This window comes from Ochotona curzoniae, unplaced genomic scaffold (genome assembly GCF_017591425.1).
Source record: "Ochotona curzoniae isolate NIBS_2020 unplaced genomic scaffold, NIBS_Ocur_1.0 contig_1014, whole genome shotgun sequence".
Lineage (NCBI taxonomy): Eukaryota > Metazoa > Chordata > Mammalia > Lagomorpha > Ochotonidae > Ochotona > Ochotona curzoniae.
In genome coordinates this window covers 13,376,055-13,392,432 of record NW_024464920.1, presented here as the reverse complement: position 1 = coordinate 13,392,432, position 16,378 = coordinate 13,376,055, and the positions used below count along the sequence as shown (strand labels likewise).

General features: G+C 37.6%; 1 protein-coding gene across 4 annotated transcripts in view; it reads right to left on the bottom strand.

Annotated features, from left to right (window-relative positions):
* Positions 1-1,614: 1,614 nt before the first annotated feature.
* DCN (decorin) overlaps positions 1,615-16,378 on the bottom strand; it is a 32,824-nt gene continuing 18,060 nt past the window's right edge. For 2 of the 4 annotated variants that reach the window (XM_040980918.1, XM_040980910.1), the window contains exons 4-8: positions 11,811-12,024; positions 11,044-11,157; positions 6,634-6,727; positions 4,762-4,900; positions 1,615-1,991 (exon numbers count right to left, since the gene is read on the bottom strand). In XM_040980918.1, coding sequence (XP_040836852.1) covers positions 1,797-1,991; positions 4,762-4,900; positions 6,634-6,727; positions 11,044-11,157; positions 11,811-12,024 — 756 coding nt within the window. In that variant the 3' untranslated portion in view covers positions 1,615-1,796. The remainder of the gene's footprint in view (positions 1,992-4,761; positions 4,901-6,633; positions 6,728-11,043; positions 11,158-11,810; positions 12,025-16,378) is intronic. The other 2 variants (XM_040980922.1, XM_040980927.1) reach the window with 2 other exon arrangements.

Here is a 16,378-nt window from a genome sequence, read left to right as displayed (position 1 = left end):
ATGCAGTGTAAGATGACTCAAGAATTAGGGCCACTTCTATCTGTGTGTGGGCCCCAGACAGAGTTTTCTGGCCTCAGCCTGGTTTAGGCATAGAGCTTGTGGCCATTTCGGAGTGAAAAGTTTATGAGAGTTCTATCTCTGTACGTGGGTGTGTATGCATGTGTGACTATCTCTATCCTTCTCTGCCCGTATTTCAAATAAACAAGCAAAAATAAATAAATAGATTTTAAAATAAGTTTCCCAGGGTAATCTCTTGGTCTGATGTTATCTTCTGTCTCTAATAACCTTTCTCTATCAATTCTTCGTGTGAAACTCAGAGATACCTATTAAAACCTAACGTGACCGCTGCCCTCTCACGGAATATTTCATGTCCTTTTGCACTCACTCTGCTCCTCCTCTCTGGGCCAATGCTGTAACTTGCAAATATTTTTATCATAAAATATATATGGATATATTTCAATTACCGTTTCCTCTATCATAGTTATCATCAATCATATATAGGATACCCAGCACAACTTAAGTTGAATTACTGGCACTCGTAGTAACTTGGAAATAAATATATGTTGTCTGAAATATTTGCAGAATTGGAAAGTTAGACCCCAATGAGTTAAAGTCAAAGATGGCATCATTCGTTATTCTATCGCCTTCCTTTTGGTTTGATCAACAGGGGCCATTAAGGAAGGTAATGCTAAAAGAACTGCAGAGAAACTTTGCTAAAACTCTTCCAACTGTAACCAAAAGTTCAGAGAGAGGACTGTTTTTTATTCCGTTTCTACTTTAAAACTGTTGAGGTTTTTTTTTTTAACTTAGAACCATAAAAAAGCCCAACTGCATAAAATAAACAACTATCTCCATGTGTTTACATGTTAAATGTTGCAAGCATAAATGTGCCATTTGATAAATATTTGTTCTAATGAACTCAGCTCATTTCCCAGGCTTGTTTGTCTACTTTGATGACTCTTCTATTGGGAAAAAAAATCTAAAGTTAACAGTTAACTAGGGAAAAAGCACTTTAACGTGTCTATCAACTGTAGAAATGCTCAGGCAATAATCTAATTATATGCATGATATTTTTTAAATCGGCTTATTGGGAATATTGGTTATGTAGACCAATCAGAAATGATATAACTTATGCATTACTTAAACACAAATATTGATAGTGTAAGTTGTCATACTTGAATGTCAAATATGAGTAGAAAATATGGCTACTATTTTCAAATCTCATCAGAAAACTCAGCTTACTGAATGTTTATGTCTAAACTTAATTTTATAATCATTTAATGTATTCTTAATTATTTTTTGAAATATCTGACATTAGCAAAGCATTTATAACCTCTACTGGATTCACACATTCAAGTAAGGCTTTAAAAGTCACAGAGTTAATGCATATCTAGCATTTAGCATTTGACTTCATGTCACCAAAGCTAACTCACTTAATTAATTACAAAAAGAACAATACCCCTTTTATGAGATTCAGTCTGAATTTTCAAAAGGAAAAGCTTCACCAAATTACTGATATGCACATTTGTACTAAAAGGTTTGCAGTTGGTGAAATGAGATTGTGGTAGTTCAGTTAATATCAACAGAAAGCTTCAAAATGCTTCTCAATGTGGCAGGCAAAATTTTATTGAAGGCAATTATTTGAACTGCATATTTGACTCTATACAGGAGTCATGTGGGAAAAATATCCACATTATGGTTAGGTTTCCAGCATCTAGCTTTTATTCTTTCTTTTATTTTAGTAATGGCATTAACAGAATTTCGATGGGTTATAAAAAGGAGGGTGTTCTTGGGAGTTACTTGTAGTTTCCAAACTGAATGGCAGAGCGCATGTAGACGCATCTGAAGGCATCTCGCGAGATATTCCAGCGCTGCATAGGGTTGCGGAAAAGACTCACACCTGCGTAGGAAGCCTTTTTGATGTCATACCCAGGTGGGCAGAAGTCATACCTTCCAACTGAAGTTATATTGTTATTGTGAAGGTAGATAACCTGCCAGAGAAAAATAATGGGGAATGGTTATTTTTTTTTCCAATTATGTTGTCCTTCAAGTATATAATTTGTTTTGTTGTATTTTCATTCTTTGTTTTGTGTATCTTGGCACTTCTGTGCCTGAACTATTTCTTCCTCCTTTTTCAGATGTGCTATTCCCTAGTCTTCCACATCACAATAAATCTATGTCCCACATTTTAGATGCTTGGGATTCTGTAAGAGATCAGAAGCCACTGAGATGCAGAGACCAACAAGGTATAATTTTCTTTTCCAAATGGAGACTCTAGGAAATAAATAAACATATGAAAAGAGCAAATATTCAGAGAGCAAAGGGAACTTAGGAACAGCAATCGGGGTAGCTTTAATTACAGAGAACAAAATGATGGCCGGGTTTGGGCAAGGTGGAAGGGCTGGACTTAGCAAAGCAAGTGGATTCTAGGTATGTTTGAATGCTGAGCTACCGGTGTTTGATGATAAAAAGTGTAAGAGTAAGGGAGTACGAAGAATGAAAATTATGTTGATAACTAAGCACCTGATATTTTTATTCACATGTGTTTATACTGTTCTAAGGAAAGAAACGACCCCATTAAGAACTCCAGGATAGTTCAGTGCTACCTTACCAAATTTAAAACTGCATATTGACCACACTAGTGGCTAAACAGTGTTGGCATCCCATATGGGTGCCAATTTGAGTCCCAGATGCTCCACTTTTGACTCTGCTCTCTGCCTATGGCCTGGGAAGGCAGCAGAAATGGTTCAAATCTAGCCCAACATGGTTGATTAGGAGGCTAAAGTCCTCGCCTTGCATGTGCCAGCATCCCATATGGGGACTGGTTCTAATCCCAGCAGGTTCACTTTTCATCCAGCTCCCTTCTTGTGTTCTGGGAAAGCAGTGAAGGACGGCCCAAAAGCTTGGGACCCTGCACCCGCGTGGGAGACCTGGGAGAGGTTCCTGGCTCCTGGCTTCCGATTGGCTCAGCTCTGTTGCAGCCACTAGGGGAGTGTATCAACAGACGGAAGATCTTCCTCTCTGTCTCTCCTCCTCTCTCTATATCTGACTTTCCAATAAAAATGAAATAAATCTTTAAAAAAACCTGAAATGTTTCAAGTCCTTCAACCTCTGCACCCACCCATAAAATCTGCCTTTCAAATAAAAATAAATGTATCTTAAAAAAACTTTCTATAAATGATTTTACCTACGAAAAAGTATGAGGATAGAGTTTATGTGTCACTATCGAAGAACTAAGTATGCGTTTAAACTTTTAAAACAGACATCTCTTAAATAAAATTGTTAACTGAAAATTAGATCTAATTTAAATGTAAATATTTTGCATAATTATATCATTAAAGTTTTTTAATATTGTGGGATAGTGGGAAAAACCAACACCTATAGTGACAACATCCCATTTGGATGCTACTTAGATTCTTCGTTCCTCCATTTCCCATCTAACTCTTCACTGATGGCCTGGGAAAAGCAGTGGAAGATGGCCCAAGTGCTTGGTCCCTTGCATGCACCTGTGAGGTTCAAAGGAAGCTCCTGCCTCTTGTCCTAATGCTGCCCCAGCCTTGGCTGTTGTGACCCTCTGGGAAGTTAACCAACAATGTAAGACCTTGTTCTTTCTCCCCTCTCCTCCTCTCCTTTCTCTCTCCTTGCCTTTCTTCTTCTCTCTCCTCCCTTTATCTATCTCACTCTGTCTCTTTTCTCCCATCCTTCCTCTCTCCTTCCCTCCTTATCTCTCTCTGGATGTGTGTGTAACTGGCTTTGAAATAAATAAATCTAAAATTTAAAAACTGAACTATTTGAATGATGTTTTGTTTGGCTTCCTTAAAGTTACAAGGTAGAAGGTAGTCTTGTATTATCATCCGTGGAAACAGTATCATGGTTTAGCAACATGTTTTCCTTTTTTAGACTCATAAACTGTAAAATACTACCAGTACTCTGAAACACTAAATCACATCTTTCTGCTCTAAAAACCTTAATTTGAGTTTAATATAAAGTTAATTTGATCACACTGAGCAGATCATTCCTCTTGAACGGCAGTGTGTTGACAGTGCATCATAGACTGCATCATCTTGCCTGGTTAATATTTGTTTACATCACTGATCTCTGAGCTGAAACTACTCTTTCACAAAACATGTTACACATTGGCAGAAAATAATAAATTAGAATTATTAATAATATTCCATAACTTAATATTTATTATTAATACTATTATTGGTAAATTCAAAGCAATAGTATTAGTCTAAAAATAATAGTTTAAGCCTTCAGTTTTATAAGAAAGAATGAGTGTGTGGAAAGATTAAAATTGTCTCTCTGTAGAATGGTCTGAAGGTTTTTCTCTTTCTCACACATCTAGGTTAAAATCTTCCATCATGACGGCATTTGGAGATGAGGTCTTTCGACACAAGTGCGAAGCCCAAGAAAAGCCAATTCAGGCCCTTTCGTTAAGATGCCTGAAAGCTTGCTTGCTTTCTGCCATGTGAGGGCAAAGAAGAAGTTGGCAGTTTTAAAGGTGGAAATGGTATCTTCCAGAACCTAATTATGACACTACCCTGATCTCCGACTCCGCTACTTCTACTCTTGGCGAAATAAATGTGTGTTATTTTACAGAACAACTTTTAATTTTTTTTTTTTTTTTTTTTGGTATGGCAGTGCTAGCTGAGCCATTCTGCAAGCACTATTTCTAGGTAGAGCTTCCTAACTCTTGGCATGTTAGAAGGGAAGGTTTACTCTTGCTATTCTTCAGAGTTTGCAGTGGCTTTGTATTACCTGGAGGAATTTATGATCTGCCAGACCACCAGGTACTCTGATAAGTTTGTTGTTGTCCAAGTGAAGTTCCCGCAGATGAGGGACATTGGCCAGAGTGCCGTTGTCCACAACAGAGATGCTGTTGAAGCTCAGACCCAGTCTGCAACGGAAAGCAGAAATGAATGAGCACATCACATGAGGATGCCTTTCCAACAGATGCTGTGACATTAATCTAGCTGACAGGGAGGGATGATTTTGCTTGCATTTATCTTATTCCTCCTGGTTAGAACACTTGCAATCACTTAAAGCCTGAACACAGCCATTTGTTCTCAAGATTTCAGCCCAAACTCACTTGGCACTCCTCTGACAGAACATGACGGTAGCTCTATAGCATCATGTGCTCAACCTCTAAAAACCTTGGACAGATGGGATCTTACATTTTTTATTTGTTTATGTATTTGAGAGGTGGTAGAGGGAGAGAGGGAGAGACCAACTGTGAAAGAGAGAAAGGAGAGATTGAGAACAAGCTTTCAGTGATTCTACACTCCACTGACTCACTCAGATACCCACAGTGGCCAGGAATGAACACGCTGGAGCTGAGAGCTGGCAACACAAGCCAACCTGCACATGTGGGGAGCAGGAGCCCAAATCTGAACCATCACACTCTCGGAGTGTGCATTAGCAGGGAGTTGGTGTCAGGAGCTGGAGTTTGGAATTGAGTCCAGGTTTTCCAGTGCCAGATCTTAACCATTAAGTTAAACCTTTAAACCAGAGTGTGTTTTAAAAGTCTGTGTACTGGGATGCTTCTCACTGGAACTGATTGTTCTGTGGTAAATGCGCTATTAACACAGAACTTGACATGTTCCGTAAATAGCTGCCAAACTGATTCCTATGTGTAATAAATACAGCTAACCCGTTTGAAAGAAAATTAATAAAAAGTAGTGTTATCAGTTCAGAAACAGAGCAACTGTGCATCTTAAAATTTATTCATTGGAAATGAAAGTTATAGTATTATAAAAATTCTATGAACCTGCCTGCTGTAAGTTGAGAAGACTTAACGTTTTTACCTAGCATGAGCCTCCGTGACTCTCTAACCATCTCAGAATTTTTCTGCTGCAGCCTTTCTAGAAATCGGTATGAAGATATACTTTGTGTCTGTTTATCTATTGTGGAAAAAAGATAAATGAGCCAATTTGGCATAACATTGTATCTTTCCATGGGAACATTCTTCCAAATATGTGGATGAAGAACAGAATATTTTTTGAAGACAGCTGAAAAAGTTTGTAAGCGCTTCCTTTTCTTAATATTTAACCAGAATGTAAAAATCAGAGATTGCAATTAAGTTAGAAAGCAGAATTGACAGTTAACGAACTCTTATTTTTTAAGTGTTGAAGAAAAAAAACATTTAATTTTATTTACTCACATTATGTGTAAAAGTCACTTATTTTAAACTCTTCGAAGAATCAAGGGTTAGGGGATCTCTTTGCAAGTATTTAATAGGAATACGTCAGAAGCTCAGTATGTCCTGCTATCTTTCATTTTGATGCATTTGCAAATTCCAGACAGAATTTACTTAATTTTTGTCACTAATAAAACTAACATATGTTCAATGAACATATTCATTAAACATATTTTTGAAATAAGAAAACCTCACATATAAACTATACAGATAATATTGTGTTCAAAAGACATGAAACTGATCTTGGTGGCTATAGCAAGTGTCTTACTATTTCTCGTCATTAAAAGGGATGGTAATCAGACACACTGGAGTCTGATAATATTATAAACAACAAAGTGCTATGTGTCAAAACGTAATCCTTTTTCTTACTCTGAGCATACAGGTGCTAATCTACCTAGCTATTCTTAGAATGTTGGGAAAATACATTAAATTACTTAGCCAAATTAATCAGTCCTTTCAGGTCAGATGCACCAACTTTGGTGATTTTATTTCCATCAAGATGTAGTTCAGTAAGGCTACTGGGCAGACCTGGAAGAAGGAAATACAAGATATTAATAAAGTAGATAATCATTATATGTACAAAAAGTGGAGTAACTACCTGAGAATCAATTTTCTAAGATGGGTAGTTTCAAATAATTGGTTTTCCTTCTCACCTTTTTCTTTCCCCTTTGTTTCTTTTTGTAATGATACATGCTTTTGAAGCATTGCAAGTCCTCCCTAGTTCTATCCTAGATTTGCCTTAAGAAAAATATAAATTGTTCTGGCATGTAGTAAATATTTGTCCTGGCAATTATAGAACTGAGGTCCAACCTTCAATCTGGTGATTGTCTTCTATCATTTTTTTCTTTTTGTTTCTCTAATCTTTATTTCTTTTTATTCATTATTATCATTTTCCATAATACAGTTTTTGTAGGTATAAGGATTCCTCTCTCCTCTTCCCCTTCCTTCTTCCCTCCCTCCCCAGTTTCCTTTCCTGCCATTTCCCCCCATATTATCACAGCAATATAGTCCTTTAGTAACAGATGTAGCAATCTGCTATGTAAGTGTATTATGGCATTGCAGATTAGGCAAAGGAAGAATAGCTAGTACCATACTGCCAAGGTATATTACACTGTTTTAGGTGCCTCTTTCACTCAGGAGTGAAGACACACACTGCAAGGTATCTTCATTTCCTGGCAGGCTAGTCTCCCTTATACAGCTCCTCTAGGAGAATATATGTATATATTTGTTTACTTGCATAGCTATATATTTTGAGTTTTGCATGAAGGTTGTCTTCTATCAGAGAAAACACGATATTTGTCCTTTTCGGATTCTCTTTTAGTGGCTATCGATATAGGATATGAACCATTAATGGGGAAATGAGCATTTCAACTGTAATCAGGAGATTTACCTATATGTAAACGTTAGTTATCAACTGAGAGAGCGTTAGTGACTAACACGGATACACCCTGCAAGTGATAGCCTTACTCGACTTTCCCTAAACTCACCGAAGGTCTTCCAACAGGCTATATAGGAAAGGCTACAGCTCACTTATGTCACATCATGACTGTTTCTTTTATGCACAAAAGTACAGAGCCAATAGCTGAGGAATCTGCCATACATAGACCAACTGGAAGAATAACCTTAAATGCAAAGTACCCACTAAGCTTCTGGGTAGTACTTTCTGAATGGTTGTGTTTTCAAAACTTTGGAATTCTAAATTTAAGTTGAAATGCTTTATTTTCATTTCCTGCTGCCATATAAGGATGCATCATGCTTTTATGCAGCTTTTTAATAACACATGTCTCCATTTAAATAAATAATAACTATAAAGAAGACGGCAATCAATACATTATTAACTAACATCTGATGGACAGAACGTCATGGTTAGTTGTCGATAAAGGTATTAGAATTAGAAAAACCTTAGGTTAAATTTGGTCACAAATTTTCATTAGAATTTATTTACTTTTGTAAATGTCTGTTTATTTTGTAGCTTAGTCCACATTTGATTGGAAAAAATTACTTATGTTTCTTAAGGAATACTAGTCATCTATGTTTTGTGAGGAATTTTTTAAGGAAAGAAACTTGTAATTATTATATGTTCTTAAAACACTGAACATTTAAGTTGATGTTGTCCCTAACTTAATTCTAATAATTCTTTTATGTATAAATTATTGGTCATTATTTCCACGTAATACTTAAGAAACACAGAAACTAAAGTTACAATTGTTATGGGTTGCTCCTTTTATTATGTAGGTAGTTTAATACGCTCCTGATGTCAAAAGTAAGTTAAAATTGCATATTCTTCACTGCAGCCAATGAGATCACAATTGGAAGGGGAGAGCCCGAGTCTCTGTCCTGTTGTCAATGACAGTTTACAAGACCAGACATAACGATGAGAGCAGTAGTAATTTCATTTATGTAAGAGAAAGAGGCTCTGAACAGAAGGGCTGGTAGAAACAAAAGACCAAGCAAGGGCTGGCAGTATGTATAAGCAAGTGGTGGTGGGATGGCAGTAGAGTGGCCTGCTTTTAGTCCCGGGCTCATTTACCAGGAGCTTTTACTCATTTGGGGAACTCTATTTCTTACCAACTGAATTCACTTGGGGGTCTTTTGTCTCTTGATTAATCACCATCCCAGCCAAGAAATTCTCCAGTGGATCATCATGTGCCCAGAGACAGAAGGTGAGCAGAGCATGTGGCCAATTATTTTATGATCAGTGCTGCCCGGGGCGCTGGCCTCTCCAGCCACCATGCAGTGTCATCTCCACAACTGGTGCTCAGACACCTGGCACTGGTTCGTGTCCGGCCTTCTCTGGCTGCTGCTGCCTCTCCTTAACAATGTCCAACATGGGAACTCCTTACTCTAGAAACAACACCTTCTCCTAAGGGCGTCAGCTTTTGCCTCACTGCCTTGTGTGTAGAATGCCGTAAGAGTCTGTACTCAAGACAGTCTCTGTGGTGCTAAGCCATTTACCAAAATCACGAGTCTTCCCTAAGACGGGTCACAGAAACCAGAAGTTAGAACTCTTATCCCAAAGCAAACCATACAACATAAAAGGATCATGCTCTCTTCATGCTTGACACTTTATGAAAGGTAAATCATCATGAATGTCACTGGGCCAAATACTATCTATGTACCGTTTATCTCACTTGTATCCATTCCTTACAAAAATCCTAGAATATATAATATATATATACACACATATATATATATAATTAAATTTTTTATTTATACATAAAACTGATGTTTTAAAAAGGTTAATGATTATTTTAAAGTCACAGAATAGCTAAATGTCTGAGTTAGACCTCTCATGAAATTGGTGTAATCTGAAGCAATGATTTTATAACCTCTATATTGTAGTCTACTGATTTACATCTACATATTGATGAAAGAAACTATCATCAATGGGTTATGATGTGCCTACCTAAGTGTAAAAGGACAACAGAGATAGCAAAGATTAGTAAGAAAACATTCATTGAATATATACTCTCAGAAATTAGAATTAATGTGGAAGCACAAGAAAGAAACAGCCATGATTATTAGGGGCATGTTTCTACATTTTGTGCCTAGTTGATGAACAAGATTTTGAAATTGAAAGGGACAGTGTTGACAGAAAATTTGATTGTGTAAAAGGAATTGGTAGACCTGAAAAGTTTGGCATAGGGCAAATGTGCAAATTAGAATTTATGATTTGTAGTTTGATGCCCTTTTTGAATCACAAAGACTGGTCCATGTGCCTTTACTGGAAAGCAATTGGCATGATGATCTTGTACCTTATGGCTGTGGGATGATGGTTGCTTATTTGTCTGGTACTTGGCACATTGTCTAATGTCAGTGAATATTAGAAACATTTTGTTAAAATAGAAGCTAATTATAATCTCCTGCTCATCCACATGCTTGACGTTCTTTCAGCAATTTTTTTTTTCAATTCTAAAATAACGAAGTGAAGAATGCATATTAAATTCATTCCCAATTCAGAGATACATGGATTGAGGAATAGATGTTGAATAACTTGTTCGAGTTCTTAGGGTCAATTAGTAACGAACTGAACTTGAGCCAACTGACTTCAAAAATCTGTATTTCACAAAAAAACAGTCACCTCTATTAAGCAAAATAGTGGATCTCTCTATTTGGATATTAAACTGTGAGTTTTCCTAAATAGAAGAGTTATCTATGATACTAGAAAATCAAAGTAAATATTGGTTCAATTTTGGATTATTGCATGAATATCTGTATCTATGGTGTCGAGATATCTATTTAAAATAACTACACTTTGTGACAAGCAAACAACCTGATATATGAATACACAGTGTTTGGAGGTTCAGTTGGAATTTATAAGGAGTATGTTTATCTCCACACTGACCCTGGATCATCTGCTGATCGTATCTTCCCACTGGGAACAATATCAGGGACAAAGAATTTAGCAGAAATAAGACTGATGACTTATACAATAATTTAAAACTCCTTGGCATTTTTTAAAAGGTCAAAGCCTTTGAATTTATGTTTTTAAAATATTTACTTATTATTTTGAAGGCAGAGAGAAAGAGAGTATGAGAGAGTAGAGAAATCTCCAAACTGCTGGTTCATTTCCCAAATGTCTACAACAGCTAGGGGAAAGCCAGGATACAGCCATGAACTGAAAACTTTATCAGTTCTCTTCACTGGTGACAGGAACTCAGTTGCCAAAAGTATCACCTGCTGCTTCCAGGGTGTGTATTAGAAGGGACCTGGAACTGGGAGCAAGGCTGGAACTCCAGTCCTCCAATATGGTATATGGGGGTTCCAACATAGTAACTTAACTTTATGCCAAATGTTCGTCCCTACATCTAGATTATTGAGTATTGTGAATAATTTTCTATTACCTTTAGGGATAGTAGTAATGTTGGTATCAGCAATACGTAGGTAGGAGAGCTTGCTCATGTCTTGGAAGGCTCCGCTTTCAATTCCTGAGCTCTTCAGGGGGTTGGTACCCAGTTCTATACAAATTCAAGAAATACAAGGATTTCAGTGAAAATGTTAGAGTATGAAAAATCAGAATAGCATGTGTGTCAGCAAGGATTCCGAAAAGAGAGGGTGATAAAAAGAGAGGGTGAGGGAGAGGGAGAAAAAACATAAACGGTATTCCTCAAAACATGATGAAATAGGGTTAAAATGTTCCTTGTTAGAACCAGCAAAATGAGCAATGACTTACACAAAGGCAACGCTAGCAATAATGACAATAATACCAAATTACTGAAGGTGATCTGAATCTGTGCTGCATGCCCTTCAACCCTAATGATTTCTCCATATTTTCAGATTTTCAGAAACAAGGAAAAGAAGTATCATCATATGGTACAAATACAAAATCCCAAAGTTCCCAAGCCTGCTACTGTACTTCATATTGGCTTAGTGTATGGAGACTTTAATTGATTTACCTTCTCAAGAGTCTTTGAATTCTCTTAAGGAGAACCTTGATTCATGGTCTTAATGTGATAGCAATATATGAAGACGATACTATTGTACTAATATAGGGAAAATCAGTAGAGGAGGGAATTTGGAAAGAAGGCAAGGGAAATACCGGAGCCGATGCAACTGGATCATTAAAATAAGAAAAATTAAATTATATTAAATGTGAAAAGAATATCCATACCTATGACAATTGTCTTGTTCAATTGACTTAACGCAGATTTTTGTAGTTTAGTGATTTCATTCTCGTGGGCACGCAGCTCTCGAAGAGAGTTGGGCATATTTTCTGGCAGTTCCTGCAGCTTGTTCTTGGACAAATAGAGTCGCTCCAGTTTCACCAAAGGTTTAAATGCTGCAGGGCTGATTTTGCTAATTTTGTTGTTGACAAGGATCAGTGTCTATAGAAAGTGAAAAAAAAATGCCTTAACCTTAATTTATTTGTTGAAAAAATAATTCAAAAGACACAGGGACAGTGAGAAAAAGAAAGAGAAATATAAAGGCACTTAGACATATTGAATAAAGCCTAAAAAATTTGTCTTTAGATGTCTATGTTTCTGCATATAGGAGAATTCTGTGGAGCAAAAAAAGGGAACTGCAATGAAAGCACAGATGTAATTTCCAGCCTCAGAAATGCAGGAGTATTTTCAGACAGTAACACTATGATTAATCCATGAACCTCCTCATGTGCCTAACACTGTTTGATGAATTTAAATCTCATATTATAAGTAACATAAACTTTTAACTAAACTTTCAGTTAATATGAGATTCTAAGGGAATCCAGTGAATAGTAAAGAAAATTCAGATGCAAGGACTGAGACTGCAGGAAGTGGAGGTTAGTGCAGAGTTAGGGAGTCAGCGGAGCAAAGATTGAGGCAATGCACTGCTTCAGGACGTACAAAATGGTGAATGTCTAATGGGGAAACACTCATTATGCTCCTTAGCATTCATAAGACGCTACGACTTGCAGTCCATGGAGGACAATTTTGAAGTCTTAATATAATTAAATATATTAACCATGAAATGGAAGATAAAATGTGACTTTTTAATGTAATGTTCACGTTTCTCCAAAGCCAATTATATAGGACTTCTTCTGTGGATTAATTCCAAAGGCTTTGCTTTTTTTATGTGTGTGTGTGTGTGTGTGTGTGTGTGTGTGTGTGTGCGTATATGCATATATATGCAATTAGTAACATGGTCTCTCAGGTTAGGCTGCCCCCTGAGTCTTTAAACTCAAGACCTGGCTCTCATTTCTGTGTGTTTATGAGAAAACAACCTGACCCTCTCTATGCCTGTCATTTTTCTTGCATAAAAGAGGAATATCAAGTGTGTATATGTTGGAAGAATAGCTATGAAGATTAAACATGTTAGTATCTATTAGGTACCAAGAATACTGCCTAGTATAATCACTAAATAAACATTTAAAATGATTCAGTCTGACATTTTATTAAATTTAGAAATATTAATAAAATATCCTTAATAGACGTATTAAGCTTCAGTTGAAAGAAATGGCTTTTACCATCATTCCACTTTATTTTTCATTATTGTCTAGAACAAGTATGTTTTTTCTACTACTCCTAGGTAAGAGTAACACTCTACCAGTGCACAACGGTTGACACATGAGCCACAGAGTTGCAAACGGATACAACTACTGGAGAACAAAGCAATGATTTCTATTTTTAGTCTTGCTAAATTTTAATTTCTCTTGTGCCTTCTCATTCACAGGTGCCTTTCCTTGGTAAAATGGTGATGTTGATTTGCATAATCACATAGAAAAACGATCATGAATGAAAGAGTAGGAGAAAAAAAAATAGCTGTTCAGAATCCTTGGAGGGGCTCTAGCCTCTAATAAATTCTCTTCTTCTCACTAACATGATGGTTATGTTAAAAACATGCTCAGAAGACTACTTGGGAAAAGAAAGAACACATTATCAAGAACGCCATATTTAATGAGAATGTTACAGAAATTGATGCCTCTTCGTTTGTACTTAACTATATAGGAAGTTCAGATTAGAGTAAAAGAATCCTCTATCCTTCAAATCAGGAGATTCAAGATAAATTTATGCAAATAATGAAAAGGTTTTAAGTATTTTAGATTCCTAAAGTAAATGATAATCATTTTACAGCAAGTCTAGATTTATTCTAATGATAGACACTCATTGAGAAACCCTATCACTTTGGCCACAGCTCATGCCCAGTACACCTTTGTGATGGAGGCCCAGAGCTGGTGAAGAGGGGTTTGGACCTGCCATCCATCCATCTTGCCAGGGTTCCAAGGCTCAGGGCCGAAGCTTCAGCCTTGCTCTGCAGTGGAACCTGTATATTATTTACTCCAGCCAACTTGCGTTCTTACATCTGCTGCCTATAGTCCCCCCTTTGTTATCTTCTTAGGCTGCAAGAGCTCTCCTTGCTTGCTGCTTTTCAAAATTCTCCTCATACCTTTCATTCCACATTTTTTATTATGCTGCAACAACTTGCCCTTCTTGTGCCCTTGCCACTCATAACTTATATTGTACTTACAGAGTTGAGCACTTCAGGACACAGTCCATGGTGTTTGATTATGTACTGTTGTTCTAAATATTTGATACAGCATCTTAAAATTTCAAAGAAAAAGCTTTCCTCAAAAAACATGGTGGTGAATTTTTTTTCTCTTAATGAATAAATATTGTTCTCATTTTGACTGGTAGAAAGTTTATAATTGAATCTTATAATACATTATGATCTATTTATCCTATTTCATATTACATTATTTCTACACATATGTAAGTGCCTGATAAATTTTACAGAAATGAAATTCAATGAGCTTATTTTGGAGCAGCACTTCTAAAATGTATTCATGTCTGTTTTATAATGTGCTAATTTTAATAGATGTATTTCTTTTTATTGCAAAGTCAGATATACAGAGAGATGGAGAGACAGAGAGGAAGGTCTTCCATTCGTTGAGCCATTCCCCAAGTGGCTGCAACAAAGCTGAGCTAATCTGAAGCCAGGAGGCAGGAGCCTCTTCCAGGTCTCCCACGCGGGTGCCGGGTCCCAAGCTTTTGGGCCGTCCTGGACTGCTTTCCCGGGCCACAAGCAGGGAGCTAGATGAGAAGTGGGGCTGCTGGGATTAGAACCAGCACCCTTATGGGATCCTGGCAATTCAAAGCGAGGACCTTAGCTGTTAGGCTACCACACGGGGCCCTATAATATACTTTTTAATGAGATATAGCATATGGCACCAGAATCCCTGTATCACTTACCTGATCCAGTTATCTGTGTGATTAGTGTGATATGGCTTCCCTTCAAATTATCAACATACGTTTAGTACACAGCTATGAATTTAGTGTCTAAAAGAAATACTAAAAATATATGAAAATATAATCTTTGCTGGGCTGCTGCCCTGGCTCAGCATGTTAAACCTATTCCTATAGCACTGGCATCGCACATGGCTGATGGCTCTAGTTCATGCTGCTCACTTGCAAAGCAGCCCCATGCTTACATCCTGAGGAAACACTGCAAGAAGGACCAAGTGTTTAGGCCTTTGTACCTCCGTGGGAGACAGAGAAGAAGCTTCTGGCTCCTGGCTTTAGATAGGCTCAGATCTAATGGTTGAAGCCATCTGGGGAGGGGACCAGGGAATCAAAGATATCTCATTCTTTCTGTCTTTTGTCTGTAAATCTGCCTTTTGAGCAAAAGATGAATAAATACTTTAAAAATGTTGTCACAGGACAAAAACATATCACCACACTTTTGTAAAAATTTTAAATTTGGGGGCCCAGCGCGGTAGCCTAGCAGCTAATAGTCCTCACATTGAATATGCTGGGATCCCATATGGGCACTGGTTCTAATCCCAGAGGCCCTGCTTCCCATCCAGCTCCCTGCTTGTGGCTGGGGAAAGCAGTGGAGGACAGCCCAAAGCTTTGGGACCCTGCACTTGTGTGAAAGATCCGAAAGAGGCTCTAGGCTCTAGGCTTCGGATTGGCTCAGCTCCAGTCATTAATGCCCCCTGGGGAGTGAATCATTGGGCAGAAGATTTCTCTCTGTCTCTCCTCCTCTCTGTATATCTGACTTTGCAATAAATAAATAGTAAATCTTTTAAAAAAAAAATCTAAATTTTGGGCCTGGTGCGATAGCCTGCTGGCTAAATCTTTGCCTTGCGTACACCAGTATCCCACATGGGTGCTGGTTTGTTTCTTGGCCCCTCCACTTCGTTTCCAGCTCTCCGTGTAGCCTGAGAAAGCAGTAGAGGAGAGCGCAAAGGCTTGGGACCCTGCACCCACATGGGAGACCTGGCAAAAGCTGCTGGCTCCTGGCTTTGGATCCACTCAGTTCTGATCTTTGGGACCCCTTGGGAAGTGACCCAGCAGATAGAAGAGCTTTTTCCCTGTCTCTCCTTCTCTCTATATATATCTGCATTTCCAATAAAAATAAATAAATCTTTAAAGAAAATTCTAAATATTTGAATTGCGTTATTTCAGACTATCAGGTAAATATGTCACGTGTAACCCCGGAATCCCATCTGTGTGTGTGGGAATGGCAATGCAAGGCCCAAAAGTGTGCTCTCCCGCTGCAGTGCAAGACCCCAGTGCAGCTCCTGGATCTTGTCTTTCTCCTGGTCCAGTCGCAGATGCTGTGGCTCTCTGGAGGGTGAAGGAGAGATGGAATCTCTCTCTCTCTCTCTCTCTTTCTCTATAACTGCCTTTCAGAAATAAATAAGTCTTAAACATTGCATTTCAACATTGAACAAAAATCTGCTTCCCTGAAATTCCCAGT